Source organism: Falco peregrinus, chromosome Z, assembly GCF_023634155.1.
Source record: "Falco peregrinus isolate bFalPer1 chromosome Z, bFalPer1.pri, whole genome shotgun sequence".
Classification (NCBI taxonomy): Eukaryota; Metazoa; Chordata; class Aves; order Falconiformes; family Falconidae; genus Falco; species Falco peregrinus.
The window spans coordinates 58,844,994-58,871,443 of record NC_073739.1 but is presented as its reverse complement, the minus strand read 5'-3'; the positions used below and the strand labels follow the sequence as shown (position 1 = coordinate 58,871,443).

Genomic DNA, 26,450 nt, shown 5'->3' with positions numbered 1-26,450 from the left:
TTTCAGCTAGTTTTTTATTGCATGAAAACTTTGATTTCTTTTAGAAGTAACATTTGGGCTGGAAAAGCATGACACATTTTCACAAATTGTATCATCCTGGGTTATTTCAAAGCAATCAAAATTAAATTTGCTGGGATAATACAAATGTATAATCCACTTTTATGCACTTTATTCTAAATTAAATTTTTGTACTTAGAAAAACTGCATCTAAAATTATCTAAAAGTATCAAAAATAGAAAACTAAGCTTAGATTAAATAAATACAATTTTTTTGTAATAGAGGTTACATAAAATTTTCTAGCTTAGATTAATACTTCACCATGGCAGTGTTCAATAGGTGACAACTTCAGATCCATTCAAGTTAATAGCAATGTTGTAAGTCATGCTCTGGTATTAGAGAAACCTTCCTTTGAGAATTTCAAAGACTTATCTAACAAGGTGCTTTTTGATGATAAATCTTTGCACATGCCCCCAACAGCTAATGACGAATACAGTTCAGTTTTTTCTCTAGGTCATTCTGCTTTGTAGGAAATCATGTCCAAAGCCCTCCTAGACCTCCATCAGGTTTTTGGATTCAATTTTCTTACGAGTTTTGGTTTTGGATTAATCAATAGAAGAATCACGGTTATGATGTTGTTTTGCAGACTGTCCAACATTTCCTTTTTCTTTTCACTAATTTAATTTCATCTTTCAGACTTTCATATCCCTCAATGCTCTTCATCCAGCAATATCTTAACATTATTATACAGTTTTGTACTCAGAATCACTTTTTTGCATGAATATTTTTACTAGTTTTAGGTTTTTCAGATTAAAAAAAATATTTGAAGGGATTTTTTTCCCTGAGCAGTTTACTTCTATAAACACATTTTGACTGCAAGACAATCTCAGAATCTCAATATACAAAATTGTTCCATCTTCTTGCTTCTGCACTCCTGCAACTTCATCATCAGGTTTCCTTACCCAGATACTAAACTGTAAAATGAATCGCTACTTATCATGGGGCTTTTCCATCATCTTCAGTGCTAATCTTCGACCACTAGCAAATGGACACCAGCAATTAGCCCTGCAGGCATGAACTTTCAAGAGTTGTAAAATATTGTTCCCAAGATGGCAGTCAGTGTTTTTTTGTAAATAGAATTTATTTTCTGTAAATATTTTAAATAATTCTATATATAAATTATATGTTTATATAAATATATAACTATATAAAATTATATAGTTATATACATATACAATTTTTTTAATAAATAAAATCTTCTGTCAGATACTGGTTTTACTTTTATGATTTTTAATCTATTCTTCTATTATCTAGAAGGTAGCAGGCCAGTTTAAACTCTATTCACCTAAATTATTTTATATCTTTTGAATACTTATTAACATTTTATTGACTTCTAATTGTGTGATGTTGTCCAGATAACTTTCAGAAAGCTCTTTTCCAATCTGAGTAACAATAATATTTTGCCTTTACAATATTCAGTTCTTTGCTTAAAATTATTCCCATTTCATATTTGGGCTCTTTGATTCACACAAAATTAATGGAACAAAGCTTCCTCCCCTGGTAACAGAGATACATATTTAGTGTCTTTCACTAAGAAAGGGAAACTGACATCTACTGTCCAAAGACAGGACCTCTAAAATGGTGAGAGGTTATAAAATTGAAGATATTAAATTTAATTTCTATTCCCATTCTACTAACACAACTTTTTCATTTGCTCAAGATATAGGATGTAGTAAAGAATGCAATAAATGTTCAACATGTAATTCAAACCCTTTAAGCAAATTTCCTGTCATACTGCAAGAAGATATGGCTTCAAAGCTGGTGCAAACATCTGGGAGTTCTTCAGTAAGCAATACCGAGGAGTCTGCCTTCTTCCACAGCAGCTGATGCAAAGTATCTGGAAACAGGCAACTGAAAGATGTATGCTCTAACAGTACGTATATTCATGCCCAGCTGTTTAAAAGTGAAAAGATTTTACTTTGCTGCCTCTGCAGCTGGAATATTATGGCCTCTCCCTTCTTTCTCAGTGCTTGGTATATGACGTGTCTGTTGCTGTTACAGCTGCTCTCAACATAAGATCATATCCAAAATGGGATCAAAAAACAGAGGAAAGGTGGATGTGACACAAATACCATCTTGAATATAGCTCTTAATTGAAAAGGAAGCCTTCTCTGACAGCAAGTGAGCAGATGAAAAAAAGTCTCCAAACATGCAAAGTCTGGTGGAAAAACTGCATCACCACAGACAAACAGTGGGAACAGAAAAAGGAAGAGCCTTCCCTCATCTCAAGGATATGAAGTGCAGATTTAGTTTCAGAAAACCTCATGGCTTTTATGACACAACTTTGATACCAGCTGATGGAGATTATTCTAGGGAGACATCCAGTCTTTGAAGAAAATACCAAATGGGAGCCAGCCATGAATCTTTCTTTGCAGTAATTGCTATGAAGGACGACTCTGCTGCTCATGCTGTATTAGGATTATTGTTAGGTTGTTTGGGTGGGTGTTTGTTTGTTTTGGGTTTTTTTTGGTGGGTTTTTTTTTTTTTGGGGGGGGGGGGGGAAGCAGGAGGGCGGCATTTAAAATACAGTACTTAGTGCAAATTGTCTATGATCTATTCTTGCAGCTCTCAAAGATGAGGTAGGAGGGCTTTGGACTCTGTTGGGATGCACACAGAGGTATAAGATACAGACATGAATTACCTGCTCCTTCAAAGAGCATTAATCCTAAGCTGGGTACACAATAGAATATACTTCCCAATTTAGGACACACATCTATCACACATAAAGCTACAGGCACTGCACATCACTGGAAAAACTACTGCTACAGGTGAGGAGGATACCCTGCAGGCAAGTTTGGCATGAGGCATGACAAATATGTATTTGCTGTATGTCTAAAGAAGGATGATCTGGGTGAAAGCCAGCAGTGTCACAAACCTGTTTGTCAAAAGACAAACTTTTGTCGCACAAGCATCCAGTACTGCCCTCGTGAAAGAGGTAGGCTAAACAGGAATACAACAAGCTTCTGCACTTTGGCAGAATCATGGAAGAGTGAAAGTGTCATGCAAAATGATCAGTGTTTCTTTATGGAGACACAAAACATAGCACTTGGAACTGATGGTGATCTATGATACCAAAAACACATAAAGAAGTTGGATGGGAATATTTTTTCTGTTTTTCTAAGGTTTTTTTTTTAAGAATTAGAACCCTTGTGATTTCCTCTTGATCTCTTTTAAAATCATATCTGGTGTCAGACAAAGGAGATACTTCTAGCAAGAGGAGGACTTACATCTCCTTCCTCTCTCCCCTTGCCCATCAATATCCCTTCCTAAACCAGTTTAACAGTACTTAGGGCTACGGTAATTTCTTTTTGGTGTGGGTATCTAGCCCCTCCCTACTTGAGACCAGTGTGAGGCATTTCTAAAACCACAAACATCACAGAACAGCATTAGTGCACTATGGCTATATAGATTACGGCCAACAAACCATACAAGCAGCAGACTTAATGTGCATGGCTTTGACACAGCATACTGCACTCTCACCAGCTCCCATCTGTTCAGCATCCTAAAGACTGATAGCGGCCTGAAATGGAATTGTAGTTGGGAGTTTTGATCTGAACTAAACAATTACCAGAAGTGCTAAACTAACCACTCTGTAGAACAGAGCTCTTGATTATCCAAGGGTGCAGTAAAGGGAGAAGCTTTCTCATAATAATTTACTTATGTATCTTACCCTCTGCTCATATATGTTTAAAACTATAAACTTTATCAACCATTACCAAGATCTTCTAGCAGCAGAGAAGCTATTTAAATGAAAAGTAAAACAAACACAGGGCCGCAAACGCCAGTCTTCTGGAGAAAGCAATAACATTTGACACATTCTAGCACCCCATTTTAACTCCATTTCAAATTTGACAGTCTTGACTGCAATGGTATTATATTATACACACAAAGACATCAGAAACTTTACAAATATTACCAAAATCTTACAGTACACCTATGTCGCAGCACTCTCCAAACTAGCTGGCTGCAACAAGGTCTTTTTACCATCACACTCTTCACACCAGTCCCTCTGCTGCCTTCTCCTAGTCTCTCCTCACCCTCGGCACACTCACTCTTTTCTGTGCTTCTTCCTCAGCTGCTCTCCCTTCATTGGCCCTCAACCACTTAACAGAACAGCCACAGCTGCACCTTATCTACATCGGCTAACCCACCACCCCTGAAGCCAGCCCACAGCTGTATGTTATCAATATTAATTAACACAGCTTCATCCCTCTACACACCTATGAGGAGGGTATTATTTTGCTGACTCAATAACAACAAATACATAGAGAAGCTGAAGCATAAAAGAGTTAAGCAAGTTGATCAAGGTCACAAAACAAGTCTGTTGCAAAATAAGAAGTCCTCAATCTCACAACCTGCAGTCTGTGTCTTTCCACTGAAATGATTAGTCTTTCCCTTCAGGTTGTTATTTGGAAGTGTAGCAGCTACCTTGTTTAATTGGCTTGCCCCTGACACAGACAATATTTCTACCTTAAATAATATACTTTTGCAAACAGGAAAGTTTTATTAACACACATAATTGTGGAAATTAACAAAAGCAGAGGAGCTTACCCAAATCCAGAAAACAAGCGACAGAAGAGGAAGAAGCCATAGCCCTGGACAAATGATGAAAGGAAGGCAAAGAATCCATTGACAGACATGCATATCAGGAGTGACTGTCTCCTTCCCACCTTGTCTGCCAATCCTCCCCAGAAGAATGCCCCCACCATCATCCCAAGGTACACTATGCTACCTGCAATACACAAAAAAAAAAACAAAACAGATGTTGTTTTGTGAGCTACATAACTGACCACAATTGACCACACCAAAAATAGTTCATTTTCTGCATTTACAAAACAAACAGTATAGAGATTAATTTCTCCTTTCTAAGAGAATAGAACTTACATGCATATCTTTGCAAATGTATCTAGAGAGAACAGATTTCCTACTGTGGCTTTGTACTGTTACCAGACAGACTGAAGCTAATATAATTATTAAATAAAGTGTCTCTAGCTAAAACAATTAAAATACAGGCAAATAAGACTGAATGGGAGAAGGAATGCCACTTTTCCTCAGTAATAAACTGCACGCACCTTAAACCCTGCAAAAATTGTAACTTCCTTTACAGAAACAAATTGAACATTTCTAGAATATAAGCAGTCCTGTAGGGGACTAAACTCTGGGAGTGAGTTGTGCTAAGTCTAAAGGAAGATGACTATGAAACAGACATTTTCTATTTGAGATGTACAGAATGAAAGCTATCCAGCCTGATTGTTTTTTTTCCTCCCTCCTACTTCAGCCTACTGCTTTATTTAAAAAGGCACTGTCCTATATACAGAAAAGCACTGGAATGTTTTGTGTTCTTGTTACCCCGCCACCCTCCAAAAAATTTTGAACAGATACATTACAGTTTAGCTACATACATTACAATGAGATAGGGAAAAATTATTCTGGGGTGATTTTTTTTTTTAACATTAAAGATGTTTTCAACATGAAGCAATTTCCCACAGAAAGATAAGCTGAAATATTTAACAACTTGACGGTTCACATCTTACTATATTGTACATTATTTCCTTTCCAGGGACAAACCTTCTGTGGGACATTTGGCAAGATGCGCATGACATTGAGCCAGACTGTCAGAAGGAAAAGTAGTTCCCAAGTTTTAGATAGAACCAACCACATTTATATTTTATTTGATACATGTAGTTCTTTTTCCACTTACTTTCTTATTGAACTTCCCAGACTGGGTTCTATCTACCTAGTAGTTGCTACCACCTTATATGCCTACTAAAGATCACAAATTAAACATAAAGTTGTTGGAAGTAGCTAAAATACTTGTAATCCTTGCCCTGTGTCTCTTTTCCATCAGCCACAAGAACGGACAAATTCGCCAGCAGCTCTGCTGGGCTTTCATTGCTGTTGTGTAAAATTCTGGCCTCTGAAAGAATCACCTCTGCCTTATAGAAGGTAGTTGGAAGGGAAAGAAAAAAAACCCACTTAAATACTTGGGCTTGGTTAACATATTAATGTAGAGGTCACTCATCAGTATTTCCAAGCTTGGAATTCCAGATGTTAACATCTGAAATGCTGACATCTGCAGGGTCCCATGCAATCCAAAATGTCCCTGTTCCCCATCCTGTTTTATTCAAGTAGTTTCCACTGCTACTTCCTGATGAGACATCAGTTTAAAACATTTGATAGAAGACACATTGTATTAAATGTATATTGGCAAGATAGAGAGTTATATTTTGGTTAGGTGAGTATGCTGTTTTGATCAATACCCTTTGCCATTCATTTTGACCAATACCAGCAAATCAGTCTTTTGTGCAGCTGCCTTTTTAGCCAACATAAAATAAGAACAAGATATTTCTAGACTGACGTCCTTCTCCACGAGTCCCTCAGGACAGTATGACAGATCCATTGCTGCTCATGTACAGGAGTATTATCTCTTTACCTAAGCAAGAGCAACAAGCTCCTTAAGAACAACAGTTAAATGTCTTCTCAAAACAGCTTTTGTCAATGGACATTTTCTAGCTATTACTGGGATCTTAGTCTTTCATCAAAGGGTATTGATGAGAATGCAGGTAAATCCTGAATTACTAAGATACTTTGTTCTCTTCCTCTTAGCCCAGGAAGGACACAGACGCTGCAATATTCTTTTTGAATATTTAGAGGTGTTTAGCAGTAGACATTTATCAGATAGCTCCTTCATTCTGACCAGAAATTTTTATTCCAGTAATTGAGATTTTCCTGAGAAGGCACACAGTTCGTACATTTTCTGGTCCTAAAGATACAAAGCTTGGAGGGCAGCTTAGCATATTCGCTCAACTGCATAACGATCTCTCCCATGGGCAAAGTTTCTGTACCATACTGCAGGTAGACCAGTACTCACAAGCAGTTTGGAAATCCTATTCAGCAGAGCTGGTGTTTGCTTCTCAGCATGAGTTGAAAGAGCTTAGCAAAAATAGTTCAATAGCTGCACTGCCAGCAAACTGATTCCAACAATGCAAATAAAATGCTTAGTTTTTATGGTTAAAGTGAAATTCCTGACTTTCTTTCATACATAAACATTGTTGGGTTTTCCCAGTCAATGCCCTAATATTAGAAATACTCAGAGAAGGCCAATCAGATAGTTTTGTATTTCTTTATATAGATAACGCTGAAATATTTTATGCAAATAATCTTAATTTTACCACGTAACTACTTTCCTTGTGATGCACAAAGTATCAAAACACTACGAACAATGAAAGAAAAAAGTTTCCAAGTCTTGAAAGTTTAAAAACATTAACCTCTCTTTTTGATGACAAGTCCATTTGTTATTGTACTGTGCTCTTATACCTGTGCAATTCTCCTGAAAAGCATTCAAAAGATGCTGCTAAAAATAATATTGTCTTCCTACCAATAAACTGCTCTCTATGCTGCACCATTAGCTTATTCTTTCCCATTATACTAGCTTCAATTTTTTTCCTGTCTTGTAGACCTTCCACAATCCTTCTGAACTACTAAAGGTATGTATCCCATCCTGAACCACCTGCATCTACCAATGATACGGGTTTCAGTGTATTTTCCTGACTGCCCTCTTTTTCATATTTTCTGTTTCTCTTCATATACAACATAAGCCGGCCTGCAGCCCATAGTGGAAGTCCCCTTCCTCTCAACTTTCAAATCATTCCTTAAGACCTTTCCCCACTGTAGCAATATCACAATAAGACATAAAAGTGACAAACAGCAAAGGAGAACTCTAACTATGAACAGTTAAAATAGCTGAACAACCACCTAACAAATGCAAGTAATCAATGACATCAGATTTAACATTTTACCCTTCATCCTCCCTTCCTTTCCAGCCTTTGTACCTCTTGTTTATTATGTCATGCCACCGGTCAGAACACAAATCTTACAAGGAAAACACTACAATTTTTTTTACATCTTTCATAAATCACATATTACATTTTGCATAAATGTATATATAGAAAAATTAAATATCCTGTTGTTGGTCAGACCTTCCTCCCTTTTCTCATAAGCTTTAAACACTGGTCATCAAAACAATGTTTGTATGGGTGTACATATAGGTATATAGATTTTAATCTAGCATGTCACGTTCAGAGTGGTACTCCCTTTTTGAACAGTTACCACTGATAACAAAACTGGCTGCTTTTCTTCTTTTCAGTACAGCACGCTTGTGTGTCTGAAGAAGTTAGCTTATACAGCACAAGGCACACACTGATTTGACATCCAGCATGACCCTAGAAACACACTTGTAGAAATTAAAGTTTATTTTAAAATACAAAGACTACTAATGATGTCTGTAACATAAATCTTTGGTAACATGTATTCTCAAATTGTCATTTGGTGGAAAGGCACTGAGAAAAGGTGAGTGGCAGCTGAGAGAAACTCCCTCCACGCTAAAAGGAATACTCTTTTCTATGGTTCTTTTACCAAGTTTTAACAACCTGTATTTATTTTCCACAACAGAAATTCTACCTACTTCAATGATTTTCCCATTGTATACATGTACAAAACACAGCCTGCATCCTCTTCAGATGAGGGGACCCAAGTGTGTAATTGTTTTACACCATGCACACACTTTGGCTACCAAGTGGCTGTATATTTTTTAAATGGATGTGTGCACAGCATCTTTCATGATCCTGGCAGTGGCTTAACCTTACAAAGCAGCTGACCAAGAGCTCTCTCAGTTTCCAAATGCTAGTTACAGGCAGTTTAGGTAATGGGATAGGAATACATGCATGATCAGTCACTGAGGTTCAGTTAAACAGTATTTTACTCCTTGTGCTGCCATAACCTCATTACTTGTCACTGTCTGTTGCAATTCATAGCCTAGTATCTAAAAGATAGCCAAACTCTTCTGAGAAATCAGTCTGTAAGTACATGTTTCACTAGGAGAAAACAAAATAATGAAAGTAAAATCAGACTCCCTTGCAACAGAGAGACTCAGGCTATGGAACTCATTGATGATCGTCTTCTGCTTTAACACACCTGTTGGAAAGTAGATATAAAACTTGATTAATTTCCACCACCCCACCCCCACCACCCCCACCCCCTGTTGTGTTGTTTAGGTCATTTGTCTGAGTGAGGAATGCATTTCGTACAACTGGAAGAAGTACTCTCATTAAAAACAAACAAACAAACAAAATAAAACCCACAACACTCTAAAAATAAGATTAAAATATTATTTCTATTTTGGAAAATGACTAAATATGGTCCTAAGACATCTCCAAGAGGAGAAAAAGTCTTTTGATAAAATTTGTACTGCATTTTAATCAGTGTTCTATTTACTTGTACAAGGATCTTCCCATATGCTACTGTTTAGAATATAACAATTCACAGTGAAGAACTCTGATGCTTATAAGTAGCATGAGTAAGAATATCCAGATTTATATTTGTTTCAATCCTGATAAACAGCATATTTAGAGTCTGAAGATTATAATCTTTCAGAACTATACTTTATTGTAATCTGTTAGTAGGTTTTTTGATCAGAAAAGGCTTTGAAAAGAATCGCAACCCATGCAGCAACTAACTTCAAACATAATATCTAATTAACTATTTATAATCAGAGGTAATTAAAGCAAAACCTTTTCCATTAAGACAACAAATACAAGAAAACTGTACTAACTCCAGAACTGGCAGTACTGTCTTTGGATGTCTGCGACCATCTGTGTAGTCAGAATATTGGATCTTCAGCTCTTGCTTATTATGTTATGCCATTCCTCAGAGGTACTAACACTCTGACATTCTTACATAGAGAACTGCCACAAACGAATATTCGTCTGTAACAACTATTTCTTTTTTTCTCTAAAGTGTTTGAAGCAATGGAACAACAGCTCTGTATTTATGGAATGATAGATTCTTAAGGTGTAGATCTAAGTGCTTAAAGGAGTAAAATGTCAATTGTTAGGCCATCTGAAAAAGTTGATGGCTACTGTTTTTCAACAAACATTGAGCCAGCCACCATACGAATTAAAATTAAAATTTTGCATAAGTCTTTGCAAGGTCAAGTCTTCTCAAGCCACGAATTTCCCGTACCTAAATGCTCGCTGTTTCCCACAGCAATTATTTTGTGTCTTAACTTCAGATGTTGAATGATTGCTCTTACCTTGTAATATGCAATATATGCAAATCCCCAAATACCACAGCATATCAGGCTCTTTTTCTGTTACTGATCCACTTCAGACTAATCCACCCTGTCTGCACTACCTTTCAGGACAGCTGCAGACAGGCTTCAAACTGCAATTCCATATTCCTTAGTGCAGATGCTTAATTACAAATTTGTTTTGAATTTGCTCTTCTGCTTAATATATATTTACAAACAGTCAAGTTTTATTATTACATTATTAGAATTATTTTCAGCAATCATGCTAATAGGGTTTATCTGTTTAAATACATGAAAGGTACAAAGCTATTTTAAAATGAATGCTGAAGCTCTTCAGTCACAACAGAAAAGTTCATACAGTGTCTGTCACACTGCAGTGATTCTTGGACCTTTGAGTGTGACTTGCAACTGAGTAACATGTATGCCTAGCTCTCTAATAGTAACAAATCCAAAGTGATAGGTCTTCACATGACTGACCATTTAACTTTTGCATGTTTTTTTAGCTGCTTAGTGCATAAGACAATCTGGATATCCTTCACAGTCATTAAAAAAGGACATCTTTATCTCCATAATAACTAAACAAAGATATAAATTCACACTTTGAATTCAGACAAAGGAAGATACTGAATCCCACTGAGATCAGTGTAAAAAAAAGACAACCTTGTCTCCTCTTCTGATACATGCTGAGCAATACAGAAACCTTAATGTTTTCATGAAGGGAAGAAAACTAAAAGGTATTGTTTCAAGCCAAAATAAGTTTTAAGAAATGTTTATTAATTTCTAGAAGTCTGTTTCTCTAGTATTTGCATAGGAAAGCAACTCAGGGAAATGCTCTGATGTCAAGGCCACCAAAAATACATAGCACACAATGCATAGCTCAAATCAAATAAAACCAATACAATAAATAGTCCCTGTGCTCCACCAACGGAGAAAATAAAACAAGCACCTCCTTATACCACTTTCAAACATACCTCCAAAACATCTGATGACATTCAACCTGATACCAATCCAGAAACTTCATATAAATAGAAATCAAGTGAACTGTATCTGGTTCTCAGTCAAAATGATCCTGTTTTCAGAGGAACTCAACCATGAAAATCAGGAAAATGGAACTGAAAGCAAAGCTAGGCAGAAGTAAGATTGTACCCAGTTGACCAGTGTAGATAAGAAAATGAAAAAGCAAGTAACTCAACAGTTCTATGTGCAAACCTATTTATGATCTGTAAGATAACGGGGGAAAAAACATCAACAGCAACACAAGCAACCCAAACTACAGGTTTGTAATAGTTATGACAGGCATAATTTGATGATTGATCAAAGAACTGTCGTCAGGTAGCCAAGTACTGTACTTCTAAAGAGAACATTCAGAAACACAAAAAAAGACAGAGCCTAGAAAAAGTACAAAATATTACATGGAATTTTAAAAAAAAGAAATCACATTTTTTCCCGTGTTTTTTTCCCTTCCAAAAGGATCAAGTCCAAACCTTCCAAAGAACTCAGAAATGGAAGTAGATGCAGAAGCCCACTATGGAACCTTCAAGATAATTGGAAGACAACTGAACCTGAGTGAATAGGACTTACACCAAACTCAGACAGCACTTAATGCAACACAAAATTTAAAAATACAAATTTTATACCAATCAATACCTACAATGTATTTGTTTTCGTTTAACATTGAGACTGAAGTGAATATGGTCTCACAGCATGGCTACCCAAACTTATCATCCACCTGTGCTTTTTACAAAGGTCAAAGATGAGCCAGGAAAACATTTTTTTTTTTCTTGGGAGGAAAGGAAAAGCAAGAACAGTTCTGTCCTCTCCATGAAATAAATACAAAAAAGCCACAGTTTTTCCCAGGAAAGCAACTTGCATATATTTCCAAATTATCAATCTACTCCAGTGTGTGCCCACCCTGAAGGATATTCCAGAGATGAAAACTCATAGCTGGAAAGGTTTGACCAAAGCTTTTCCAGTGCTATAACAGAAATACCATCCACATTAAAGTCAAAGGGTTCCACAACAACCATTTGCACAAATTTCATTCAGATACTAGCTAATCTTTGTGTTTCCTCTGGCATACTTGTATTGTATTTATGTGCCTAATATGTCAATTTTTGATTTATTTCCTGTATCTCAGGTGTGAGATTTACAGCCTGAAGTGTTTGTGGTGTAAGGTTTGATTTAATTCCAACAGGAAAAAAATCGGCATTTTGCCTTCGTCTTTCTTCTTATTGTGCTAATGACGTACTAATTCTGGTTTACGTATTAAGTGCAGCACAGTGTGATTTAGCTCTGGACATTTACATTATATGTTACTTTTGAAAAACAGTATTTTCTTCCTTTAAGAGTCTGTATACCGTGAACCCTCCTTCCAGTTCTACGGACATTCACCTTATCATCAGAAATTTACGCAGCAGGTATGATGATACATGTTTTTTTATTGATGAAATAATACTCTTTTCTTAACAGATGAGTTTCCTGTGCACTCTGATATTATTTTAATTGAAACACTGTAATAACAAAAGGAATAACTGCTCCTGCTTTTCCTCAGATTTGAATTAGATACATTAATGAATCCACAGAAGAAGCTCCATAACTGCAGAGATTAGGACGGGCAATAGATTACTTGCTAGGGTGGGGAATTTTCTTCACAGCTGTATTTTCTGATAAGGCAGCAAGACAGAGAATATAGTAAATCAGTACCTTTGCAATACATTGTCGTCACCACTTCTGCTTTAAGAATGTTATCGTGTCAATAACCAAGTCTTTAAAAAAAGTGTAACCTTCTACCAGATGCTAGCATCATTTCTATTTTTTCCATAACAGATTTATCAGAATAAAAAATTGATCAGAGCTATTTTCTTCATTAGAATAATTTACAAATTGAATACTGGTAGCGATCATTGCAGCAAACTGCAGCACACTGCTGTTTCATACAGCTGATGCTTGGTTAGCTAAATCAACAATGCATTACAGAGAAAAAGACCAAAGCACTGCTTCCTTGATATTCTCAACAGAAATACTATCCACATTCAAATTTAGCAACACAGGGCTGTAATAACCAGCCAATATGTGGAATTTTTCTACCCATAGAAACAGTATTTTACAAGATGGTATATATCAATATGCAATATACAGAGCACAGACTATCAAAAACTCAGGTAATCCCAGGTGATGATGTGACGCTGTTGACAGATTACCTAGGTGCTATCACTGAACATAGTATTTTCACACTACCTTCTCCTTTGATCCAATAGTTCCCTCTGGCATTAGCAAGAAAATCCTAAAAGACAATCTTTGGATAAAATACACTTGGTTAAGCTGTTCTAATATCCCTAATTCCTGTTTTCTTCCACTGCAACTGTGGAGGTTCCTCTGGATATTTCTGCTCCCCAATTTAGATGCTAAATTAAATGCACTCTTTGGCCATTTCTGAATTGACCCTGTCATGCTAGAAATTGCTGTGACTTTGCAATTTGAAATGCACTTCCATGGCAATCCTGAGAATCAGAATGATTATACATGCTGCATATGATTGCACAGTGCATAGCACTGTGCCGTGTGCTAGGATTAATTAAATTTCAAAGCAAAAAAATGTATTTCACTAAAGCTTTAAATTGCATACGCAGTCATCTATATTAATCATCTAATTTCATATCAAAACTGTTCATTTTGGCTACATGTTTTATTGCCTGAATGTTTGTTAATTTCTTATTTGCCCTGTCCTGCTTCTGACTCAAAACAGAGCAGAGTCCACAAATATCACTAACCTTTATTAGTGCTGAATTAAAACAAAACGCTCAGTATATACACATACATTAGTAACAGATGCACCAACTCAGCACATCAAAGCACATCATATTAAGAAGTAATTAATAAAACAGTGCTCTTGGTGAAGGTATCTGTATAATATTAAAGCTAACAACTGATTATTTCATCAGTGTTTAATCAGCCATTAACCCCCCATACTGTAACTATATTCCAGTACTATGTAAACTTCTTTCCTTGTAAATGAGAGGAAATAACTTTTTTATTATTATTTTGCTTCATCCATACAGTGGCTGTTACCACCTTTGTCTCAATGAAGTGAAAGGGTGGGGGAAGAGACACAATACCAAAAGACCCCCATATCAGACAAACAAAACCAAGACCTGCTGCCACCAGTTTCAGAAAAAGACATCAAATTAGGCCTTACCTCATCAGGAACAAGTTACCAAAATTAACAGGCATCTGAAGCTCACACATCTCCCAATGTCCTTGACAAAAGACATGGTCTACCTCATCTAGTGAAAATGGAAACTTCCATTGCCAATGGTCCCACATCTTCTTTCTGCTTTCCCTTTTAGACTCAATAAAATAGATTAATTAATCCAATGTCAGAATGAAGAACAACAGATCAGAATAATCCTCTGCATGGTGCCAACACACCTGCACTTGCTGGGGATGCTAAACAGGCTTTTTAATTACTTATTTACAATAGTGCCAGGAGGCACTGTTACAATGTCTAAATGGAAAATTGTTCAGATGACTGTATCTATCAGTTCATGGTCTCCATTTAACAAGACTTGCTAGTGACAACTTTAAAACAAACCTTGAAAATTGCCCTGAATTCCAGTGGATTAGGAAAATAATTGTGCTCTGTGAAAATGAGCAGCTCTGAAAAATACCAGACAAAAGCAATATGCAGCACAATAGAGAGTCACACATCACATGGGTTATATTCATCCATACTCCCTCAACTCCATATGAGGCTCTTCACTGCTAACCAGTATACAGAAAATAATTTCAATCCAGCTAACATGACATGAAGAAATTTGCAAATGGGCCACCTTCGCCTATCCTTGAGAATATAGACCTTTTAACACAATCGATGTAAAGGCAGTGTCACTTTACACCATCTTCTTAATTTTCCTACCTTACATTACCCTCCCAGCTTTCTACAGTCCCCATAAAAAGTCATCTAAAAACATCTGTCTGCCTGATAAACAGGTTTCTGTGGCTCTTTGAAGACACTTGGTCCATCAACTGTTTATCCCAAGAAAAGCTTACTTGTTAAGAAAAGCTAGAACAACTCGATATATGCAATGTGTCATCAAAACCTCTTGGTTTTGTTACCACTACCTGGAACAAAGTTTGTTAGATGTTGGGTAAAAGCGTTATTGGTTTAAGAGAGCCAGGGAACAACATTTTACAGTTAGTGGTAGGGAGGTGCTCATCTAGAAATCTGAGCAGTAAGTAGAGTTGGCCTGGGTGTAAAAACCTGAGAATCTTCAGTGAAAAAAAAATTATGGACAGAACTTCCCTAAGTCACCCACAGTTCCAGTCACATAATCTGTGAGTAATTCCTCCTGGACTCCTGCAGCCTGTTAGTTTGTCGTAGTAGGCAGAATTGCAAAGTCTTAAATTTATATCATCCCCTCCTATCAACACTTCCCATTCTGTACAGGGCAGCAAGAGTGTTGAAAAATGAGTAAGAATTAATGAAAAAATAAACTTTATTATAAATATTAGTAAGTAACAGTGCCCTGGACAAACTTTTAACTATCAGTATAGCTGCTGTTAAACAAGTTTTTGCATGAATACTTTCAAGAATTTACATATGACATATTCTAGCATATTACTATTCTAGCAGTAATTCAGTATTGCTTCATTTAAGTATTTATACTCGTATAACGTAGTGTCTTTGATTCGGCATCAACTCTGAAAGTAGTGATATTCCATACATTTCAAGTAATACTAAACTGGTACTTCAAACAAGGGAACCAAGTGTGTATTGTAAGAATGGATGTACCCATTGCAAGGGAAGAATTACATGTGCAGTAAAATGCAGTCAGAGCAGATTAAAAAATTAATCATGTTCCATACGTTTAAGCAATGACATTCCCTTAAACAAGCCAAAGATCTGGAATAAGTAGCTATTTCAAATTGTTTCTATCACAGAATAAAATCTGCTTCCAATTCTTAAAATTACTGATAGAATAAGATAAAATGACAAATTAAACTTTGTCTCATTTTCAAAGTTTTTAAATCCTTGATTGATTGTATTCATGGATGAAACGCATAGGAAGAAATTAACTCAGCTCTGAACAGATAGCTATTAAATTATGTTTGTTCCATGTCTTAAAGAACTCCATTAACAAATTATGTGGCTGGATGGGATCCATGCAAGGTACTAAGGGCACTAGTAAAAGAGATCACCAAGCTGCTCTCCATCACTAATCAAAAGTCCTGGCTAACCAAGAGGTCCCAGAAGATGGAGTTGAACAATGTGATGCCCATCTGCAAGAAGGGCAGGAAGGAGGATGAGGGAAACTAGAGGCCTGTCAGCCTGACAACAGTGCTGGGGAATTTATGGAGCAGATCATCCAGAGTGCCATCATATGGCGTGTGGGACAACTCCGGAATCAGACCTGGTCAGCATGAGTTTATGAAAGGCAGGTCCTCCTTGACGATCCTGATCTCCTCCTATGACAAGATGACCCACCTAGCAGATCAGGGAAAGGCTGTGGATGTTGTCCACCTGGACCTTAGTAAAGCCTTTGACACTGTCTCCCACAGCATTCTCCTGGAGAAACGGGCTGCTCGTGGCTTGGAGAGGTGTACTCTGCTCTGGGTTAAAACTGGCTGGACGATGAAGCCCAAAGAGCGGTGGTGAATGGAGTTACATCCAGCTGGCGACCAGCCACAGGTGGTGTTCCCCAGGGCTCGGTATTGGGGCCCGTCCTGTTTAGTGTCTTTCCCAATCATCTGGGCAAGGCAACCAACTGCACCCTCAGCAACTTTGCAGATGACACCAAGCTGGGCAGCAGCGTTGCTCTGCGGGAGGGCAGGAGGCTCTGCAGAGGGGTCTGGACATGCCGGACCGATGGGCCGAGGCCAGCTGGATGAGGTTCAAGAAGGCTCCGTGCCGGGTCCTGCACCTGGGTCACACCAGCCCCACACAGCGCTACAGGCTGGGGCAGAGCGGCTGGAAAGGGCCTGGTGGGAAAGGGCCTGGGGGTGCTGGTCGGCAGCCGGCTGGGCAGGAGCCAGCAGTGTGCCCAGGTGGCCAAGGAGGCCAGCAGCACCCTGGCTGGTGTCAGAAGCAGTGTGGCCAGCAGGGCAAGGGAAGGGACTGTCCCCCTGCACTGGGCACTGGTGAGGCTGCACCTCGAACCCTGTGTTCAGGTTTGGGCCCCTCACTGCAGGAGGGACGTAGAGGGGCTGCAGCGTGTCCAGGGAAGGGCCACGGGGCTGGGGAAGGGTCTGGAGCACAGGGCTTGTGAGGAGCAGCTGAGGGAACTGGGGTTGTTTAGTCTGGAGAGGAAGAGGCTCAGGGGGGACCTTACTGCTGTCTAAAACCACCTGAAGGGAGGCTGTAGGCAGGTGGGGGTGGGTCTCTTCTCCCAGCTAACAAGCAATAGGACAAGAAGAAACAGCCTCAAGTTACTCCAGGGGAGGTTTAGATTGGGTATTAGGAAAAACTTCTTTACTGAACGGGTGGTCAGGCATGGGAACAGGCTGCCCAGGGAGGTGGTAGAATCACCATCCCAGGAGGTGGCGAAAACATGCATAGATGTGGTGCTTTGGGACATGTGGTGGACTTGGCAGTCCTGGGTGAATGGATAAATTTGATGATCTCAGAGGTCTTACCTAAATGATTCTATGATTCTATGAATATCATGGGCATGTCACAAAACAGGACCTTGGAAATGCAGTGTACTCTTCAGTCCTCTGTGCTGTTGCAGGGTCCCATTATAAGCTAGTATTTAATGTGGGTCACAGCTACACTCATTTTCTGAGGATGATGTTGCTCTCAAACCACCTTATTGAAGCCAGTGTTAACAGGGAGAACCGTACCACCACGTCAAATGTTTTTCCTTTCACGGTGTTCCTGCACACAACTTTACTGAGGAATACAAGCTATTGGACATCTTTAACTTAACATGTTCACTCTTTGCTTTTAAGAGGTTTACCATTCAGCCTGGGGTTAAATATAGTATTTCCTGGAATCACTAACAGTTTCAGTCATGCAGTTTAAACCTGAGTAATGTACTCAATACAATACCAGATGAAATGACTGCATTGCAGTTCATAGCTTATAGCCTTCGTGCTTGCATGCATTTTCAGCATAGCCAAATGCTGTTTTAACCAACTCATCTTTGAAAGCTTCATAAGTAATGTCATAATTATTACTTTTTTTTAGTTAAATGGACCTAATTACACTTGTATAGCTTGGAATAATGTCAGAGATCATTCAGTGTACGCACAGCCTTTAAAGTAGTAGGTCACTTTTTGAGCAAGACATTGGTTGCCAGAACACAACGTTTTTTCAGGGTTTAAGCTATGCTTGCTTCAGCTGAATTCAATGAGTACAGTGGATACTAGGAAACTTGCTTCAATTATAATGACGAAAAAATGCAGCCTGCAACTGGGATATGTATGTAGTTGTGAAGATTTTATGAGTAGCTAGTAAGATACTTGTACATATAACTACTTACAAATATGCATTACCACCATGTGCAAATATGCTTGTACTGTTTATTTACACATAAATATAAAGCTAATAATTATGTGCTTGTAGTTATCTTCACATCTGTGTCTTGGAGACTGATTGTGTCTCAGTCAGTTAAAAATCACTTGACTTTGGAGACTGATTGTGTCTCAGTCAGTTAAAAATCACTTGACTGCCTTTTTGTGCACTCTAGATTATTTTCTGGCTCTGCCTGCCCCATCACAGATCAGTAATTTTACCATTTGTTCCCCACAAATTCTTAATTTACTAAAGTGACCAAAAGAATGAAATGCGTCCCAAAAGAAAAGCTTGAGGGCCATGGTGATTCACACATTTAACTTGGCTGTCACCTCCACTTTTTTGTCCCTCTCTCAGCTGCCATGGGATCCCTCGCTGATGATACATCACTTCTTGAATCACCGTGTAAAATCGATTTTTTAACAAACCTGAACATTTTAAATATGATGGTGCATGCTCTTCCAAATCCCTGTTTGCTTAGTTCTGCAACACAGTGCAGTTATGATCTGCAAGCTTTCATTTACATAAATGTTGATCTTCATTATTTCTGTATTTGTAGCTCTGAATTTTGCACCTTGCTTCAAATGTTGAACTATGAAATGAAAGAGAGGACATATGAGCTCCTCAGCAAGAAGAAGAAAGTGTTCACAGAGAAAGTGTTAGAATCATAAAAACATACAGGCTGGAAAAAAAATCTGAGATCATCAAATTTATCCATTCACCCAGGACTGCCAAGTCCACCACATGTCCCAAAGCACCACATCTATGCATGTTTTCGCCACCTCCTGGGATGGTGATTCTACCACCTCCCTGGGCAGCCTGTTCCCATGCCTGACCACCCGTTCAGTAAAGAAGTTTTTCCTAATACCCAATCTAAACCTCCCCTGGAGTAACTTGAGGCCGTTTCTTCTTGTCCTATTGCTTGTTAGCTGGGAGAAGAGACCCACCCCCACCTGCCTACAGCCTCCCTTCAGGTGGTTTTAGACAGCAGTAAGGTCCCCCCTGAGCCTCTTCCTCTCCAGACTAAACAACCCCAGTTCCCTCAGCTGCTCCTCACAAGCCCTGTGCTCCAGACCCTTCCCCAGCCCCGTGGCCCTTCCCTGGACACGCTGCAGCCCCTCTACGTCCCTCCTGCAGTGAGGGGCCCAAACCTGAACACAGGGTTCGAGGTGCAGCCTCACCAGTGCCCAGTGCAGGGGGACAGTCCCTTCCCTTGCCCTGCTGGCCACACTGCTTCTGACACCAGCCAGGGTGCTGCTGGCCTCCTTGGCCACCTGGGCACACTGCTGGCTCCTGCCCAGCCGGCTGCCGACCAGCACCCCCAGGCCCTTTCCCACCAGGCCCTTTCCAGCCGCTCTGCCCCAGCCTGTAGCGCTGTGTGGGGCTGCTGTGACCCAGGTGCAGGACCCGGCACGGAGCCTTCTTGAACCTCATCCAGCTGGCCTCGGCCCATCGGTCCGGCATGTCCAGACCCCTCTGCAGAGCCTCCTGCCCTCCCGCAGAGCAACGCTGCTGCCCAGCTTGGTGTCATCTGCAAAGTTGCTGAGGGTGCAGTTGGTTGCCTTGCCCAGATGATTGGGAAAGACACTAAACAGGACGGGCCCCAATACCGAGCCCTGGGGAACACCACCTGTGGCTGGTCGCCAGCTGGATGTAACTCCATTCACCACCGCTCTTTGGGCTTCATCGTCCAGCCAGTTTTAACCCAGAGCAGAGTACACCTCTCCAAGCCACGAGCAGCCCGTTTCTCCAGGAGAATGCTGTGGGAGACAGTGTCAAAGGCTTTACTAAGGTCCAGGTGGACAACATCCACAGCCTTTCCCTGATCTGCTAGGTGGGTCATCTTGTCATAGGAGGAGATCAGGATCGTCAAGGAGGACCTGCCTTTCATAAACTCATGATGGCTGATTCTGGTATTACATCACATGAACGGATTTAGTCCAGTTCCTAACAGACATAATCTACATTGCATTCTCTCTCCACTGTCCCTTTTTTCCTCTCTGAAAAGAAAAACAAATCTAACCACCATCTCCACTGGTCTACATAATGTAGCTGCTTAGGACAGTGAAGGATCTGTCTCAGTTTTGCTTCCTCAAATAATTGTGTTTGGAAGGCAAGCAGAAAAACAGTGTAGTAGGAATGCTTTCATAATGTCATTGCTAAGGAACTGAACTGTACCAAAGGTGAACAGAATGCATGATGACATTTGTATTTCTGGCGTCTCCTTCTGAAGAAATAAGACGTTAATCCTACAGACCAGCTTTCACCTTCTCAGACCATATGTAAGTACCTAAGATTTTAACTTCTGTGCTCTCTTCAATAAAATTTATACCACAGCCAGGAGTCCACATTAAGAAATCAGTTCTGAATCTCTTCCTCTACCCCTGAAGTCTAAAATAATTTAAAAAAAGAACTTCAACATGCTTTCCATAACAAAAATATGGATCTTCCCCTGGCAGTTTCAGCTTTACAGGATGACATCTACTAGTTGCATATGATAGTAAAATATAGAGTAGCAGATCCTGGTTTTCCTTTATGTTATGTCACTTGTGATCTACTATGTCATCACAAATCTGTACTGTGTTAATAACTGGGATATAACTGGAAGACATTCACTTTCTCCTACTGTATTCTATGCAGGAACAGGCAATAAAGCTCACCTGTATCTAATGACCTATAGTAATATTTAACAATAAAAGAGAACAGGGCTATACATAGATGCCTACGTACAGCTGCAGAAGGAATTTTACTCACTGCTGTATAAGGATGGTTTGTAACAATCTATTAAAATGCAGACCTTTTAATAAGTAAAGAAGTGTGAAATACATGGTTAACTCTTCATGTCTTCTGCATGACATTAAGTATCACTGGAATTGAGTAGATAAGGGAATATCAGAAGTAGATTTTGTTTTGAAATAAAGTCTTAAATGTTTGAATTTTAAGAAAAAATGAAAACCAGAGTATCAGCTGCTCAGTATTATTCTTCCTCAGTTTTCAGTCTTTGAATTCTGGACTCGGCCCTGAACATAGAATTTCAGTTAAGCCACAACCATAACTTAACCTAGCAAAAATGGGGCTGGTTAAAAATAATTTTAATGAAATCATAAACAAGAGTAATCTTAATTGATCATTAAGATCAATACATTTAGGTTTTGTGGCCTTTTTTAAAACTTCAAAAGTGTATTTATTTATAGTTGGCAAAAAGAAAATTCCTGTGATATAATTTTTACTCCAACCATCAATTAGCCAAGACAAAATGTTTAGTTTCCATATTAAGTCACAGTCCTCAAAAAACATCAGCAATTCTAAGAAATCTCCTTCTCCCCTCCAAATCACAATGTCTGTACATATCTGGCCTACACAGAGAATTTATAGCTACTTAATAGGTAGGAAAACAAAGGAATATCACAAGCACTGAACATCAAAAAGAACTCCATATAAAACGTTGCTTAAGATCATTTTACTTTGAACATCCACAACAGCAGAAATCTCTCTAAAAGTGAAATCTGTTGCTTCAATAACAGGTTACATGAAGGAAACCTATCAAAAAACCCTGCTAGGCATGCAGATGCCTGAATGTTTACAAAATGGTCCTGTCAGACTTGGGTCCTGCATTCCTTTATTCACTGACATATTGTCACACGCTCCCAGATTTCTGCCAGATCCAGAGACAATCCATACAGGCACAGAAGAGAACAAATAACTCAAACTATATGATCTTGCCCAAATGAATTTAGATCCCAGTCTGCGTTTAAAGCAGCAAGCCTGTGCATGATCCATGAGTTCAGAACACTCTTTCCTTTAAATGTTGTCAAGTGTAAAAAATGCAATATCTTTTTTAGTTATAGGAAGCTGGAAGTGGTGTATTTTACAGTTTGGGGATTTTTTTATGAACTCAGAAAAACTTGGGTTGGAAGGGACCTTTGGAGAGCTCTAGTCTGAACCCCTGCTAAAAGCAGGGTGTCCTGGTTTCACCTGGGATAGAGTTAATTTTCTTCTTGGTGGCTAGTGCAGTTTTAGATTTGGTGTGGGAACAATGTTGATTACATGCTGATATTTTTGGTTGTTCCTGGATAATGTTTGTACTGGGTCAGGGCCTTTCTGGTTTCTCAGGCCCTGCCAGCCAGAGGGCTGGAGGGGCACCAGTCACTGGGAGGGACACAGCCAGGACAGCTGACCCGAACTAGCCACAGAGGTATGTCATACCATGGGGCACCGTGCTGGGAGTATAAACTGGGGGGGCTGGCTGGGGTGGGCCAACCATTGCTGGGGGACTGGCTGGGCATGGGTCAGCAGGTGGGGAGCAGCTGTATTGTGCATCACTTGTTTTCTCTCTTACCTTTGGATTTCATTCCCCTTCTCCCCCCTTTTCATTATACCTGTTATTATTATTATTTTTCTTTCATTTTTATTTTATCTCAGTTATTAAACTGTTCTTATCTCAGCCCTGAAGTTTTACATTCCTTTCTGAGTCTCCTCCCGGCTCCGCTGGGTGAGGGGGGAATGATCGAGCAGCTGTGTGGTATCTGCCTGAAAAATGTGCCAACTAGTGCCATGAAGACTGGCATCGTGGGCCAGTCATGCAGAAGTCAGCCTGTATCTACTGTTAGCAACACTGACAGCAGTACAGCTATCAAAAGTCTTGCACATGAAGGCGAGGACTTACAGGTTCCATGGAGAACTGGTGAGAAGACAGAAGTGGTATGGCACCCTGAACAGATATAGTCAGGAAAGGCTATCATTGCCCAGCTTAGGAAGAATGTTTCATTATTTCAGATGCTGAGATGAGGAAAGAAAAAGCCATAATTGAAATTTTACCAAAAAAAAAAGTTATAAAACTGAAGACCAATCTTTATGCAAAGACATAGAAACAAAGTAATGTAGAAAAGTACATCTAAATCAGAACCCAGAGAATTAACCTAAAATCAGTTCAGTTCTGAGCTACGTGTAAAACCAAAGGGATAAGATGCAAGCAGGAAAGGAGTTAAAACAACATCTTCAGGCCTGAGCCTACAACCTGTCTCATGAAGGCAGAGTCCTGCCTCATCAGTCCCAGAACCCAAGGTCAACATGGATCCACACATACAAGACCTGACAAGTACAGCCAGGTTGTGAAGCAGGGAATGGAGGCCTTTCCCTCACCGTTAGTGACACGTCACTGTAATCTCGTGAGAGTTTAAGCAAATGAACTTCCCTGTTTTTAATAAAACAGCTACTTGGAAATTTAAAAAATGTATTACTTTATTGTTTAACTCAAAAGGCATCAAGAAACTAGTTCATGATTCTGATCAGCACTTTCATCACATGAATTTATGGGCTCTGAAATGTGGCTGGTGATCAATCAGTGGTGACCTCAAGCTCATACAAGGGTCAATAGAGAAGGAATTTGAGAAACTGCCCTGGTGCAAGTAAATAAATAAATAAAAAAAAGCAACGAGAAGGCTCTATGAATATTGATTGCCACCTGCTTTTAATTAGTTCATGTTCCCTAGTAAAGTATCATGGCACGACATATGACAAATCAGTTTTTACAACTGAGTCAATGAGTGCTTTTTCAATGACAAATTAACACGTTCTTTCTTAGTGTGTTTCTAAATAGTCTAGAAAATTACCTGGAAAATAAATATTGTGTGTGTGTCCACCTTATAACTCTTAGCACTGGTTCCATGAATTAGTATTCTAACAACATTAAAGCCCTACGGATTATGGAATTATAATAATGAAAAAAAATTATGCCTGTCTGGAAGACCCCAGTTAGGATGTAATTATGATGTGAAATCACAACAGCAAAATAATTGAAATGCATGGCTGTGAGGGCCTAGTTATGATCATACAAAAATGCTTTCACTAAGCATTCACTGTCGTGATGAATATTTTCTATCACTGGAATTAAGGTTATGCTGTCTGCAAAGGCTGTATATCTACACTGGTTATAAGCAATATGTACTGATGAACTGCAGCCTACGATACATTTCTATTAGCAATGGGCAAGTAATAAAATTTCTGTGAAACTATTGATAGAACCACCACATGTTGCAATGCCTTTGATACACACTCGGAAAGAAACTGCTTATCTCTGTTATTTCCTGCTTTTTTATGTTAATCTTTTAGCATAGAATCATTTGTCTGCTAATGCCATAACAGGAAGATACGGGGATATGCATTACAACTTCTGTATTTTAGGCATGAGAATACATTGCTTGCACACTTAAACCTTCCCAAGTTATTTCCTTAATTTTGTCAGCAAGACACACACACACACACACACACACGGTATTTAACAGTTTCTGTACTGAACTGTAGTTAAACATTGTCAAGAGTCATTCCAATATATCTTCAAACGGCATCATAAGAAGCCTAGTGACAGGGAAATCCTCAACCCTTTTCTTGACATGTGTCAGACTGACAGGTGGCTGCGAATCCCCATGGCCACCTGCTCTTGCAGGGACGATACTCCCCACTTCCAATTCAAGTCACCAACGTAATGCTTACTGCAACTGTTCAAATGAGATGCTTTTTTTAGAAAATATAATGTATTTACCCCTAAATTTCAACTCTATATAGCAGGTGTAACAAAGAAAAAGCATTACAGCCATGTTCTCCACACTCATAACTTGACAATCAGAGAAGCCAGGAGTACTAAAGTGTTCAGAATGTCTTAAATATGAAAAGATCTATTTCCCAGTTTAACACTTAATGTAAGTGAAAAGAACTGCATATGTGGATCAGTCAGCTGCTAGATATGTAAGCATCACGAAGCTCCCTCTTAATGTTGCATGACCTTGTTCATTTCTCTAACCCCATACAAGCTAACTGCAGACTGATTTGGTAGCTACCCTTAAAAGTATTGTTATCATCCTGGAGAACAAAGACAAATCTGACAGTTCAATTTGTTGGGAGGGTGCATGTGGTAAAACAAACAGGGTTATCAGTAATTTAAGAACGGGCTTGTGATCCATCATTTTTGTTCCAGTCATAGAGAGGACTAAAAAAAAAATGATTACTCGAGTTTAAAGATGTCCTCAACTGCCAAGTATTGGGTAGCAAAATCACATTAAAAGCAAGCTGGGCGTACACTGCTTTTCTAAAATGTATTCTGTGTTATCTGCACTGATGCAGTAACATTTATCTAGAGATACCAGTTTAGGTTGTTTTGGTTTATCTTCTTTCTCTCTGCTCTTCCAATCACTTACAGAGCTCCAAAATGTCTATAAATAGACATGTTTATGCACCTTCTTTCTGTAAGAAGTAGATCTGAAAACTCACAGGTCCAAGCATGACAAAGACAATGTTTGTAAATTTGCGTAAACAAAAAGTACCAAACAATATTTACATTGTTTGCAATATTAGACAATGTAATTTTTTTTATTGGAAGTTTAACCACTGCACTGTAGAAGCAGGGAGAGTGGTTAATTTCTAACAACAAATGATCACATGGCAAGGAATGCCTCAGAGGACACAGCCATCTGAGAACTCAGCTCCTGTTTCCACGCATGATCCACTGACATGAAGGGAAGCTTACAGATATAAATGAGGGTGGCTATGGTCGATTTTATTGAAACCTATGGAGCCAAACTGCTAGTATCAATACATCAGGAATCCAACCTGTCATGGTCTACCTAGAAGGCTTCTGCGTTATTTAAATTGCACAAATAGCCTTCTGCTATTTAAAATTCTGGATCTAATTTTGATGCAGTTGGTATCTTATTCTAATTGACAGTGAACAACAGAATAAAATCAGGAAACTGAGCTAAGTTAAAATTAGACTGGCACAACAGAACTATGCACTGTACA

At 38.9% G+C, this 26,450-nt stretch overlaps 1 protein-coding gene across 1 annotated transcript in view; it reads right to left on the bottom strand.

Moving 5' to 3' along the window:
• The window catches only part of SV2C (synaptic vesicle glycoprotein 2C), a 115,434-nt gene that overhangs the window by 62,816 nt on the left and 26,168 nt on the right, over positions 1-26,450 (bottom strand). Inside the window, exon 3 of the mRNA XM_055791372.1 lies at positions 4,609-4,789. Within this exon, the coding sequence (XP_055647347.1) occupies positions 4,609-4,789 (181 nt within the window). The remainder of the gene's footprint in view (positions 1-4,608; positions 4,790-26,450) is intronic.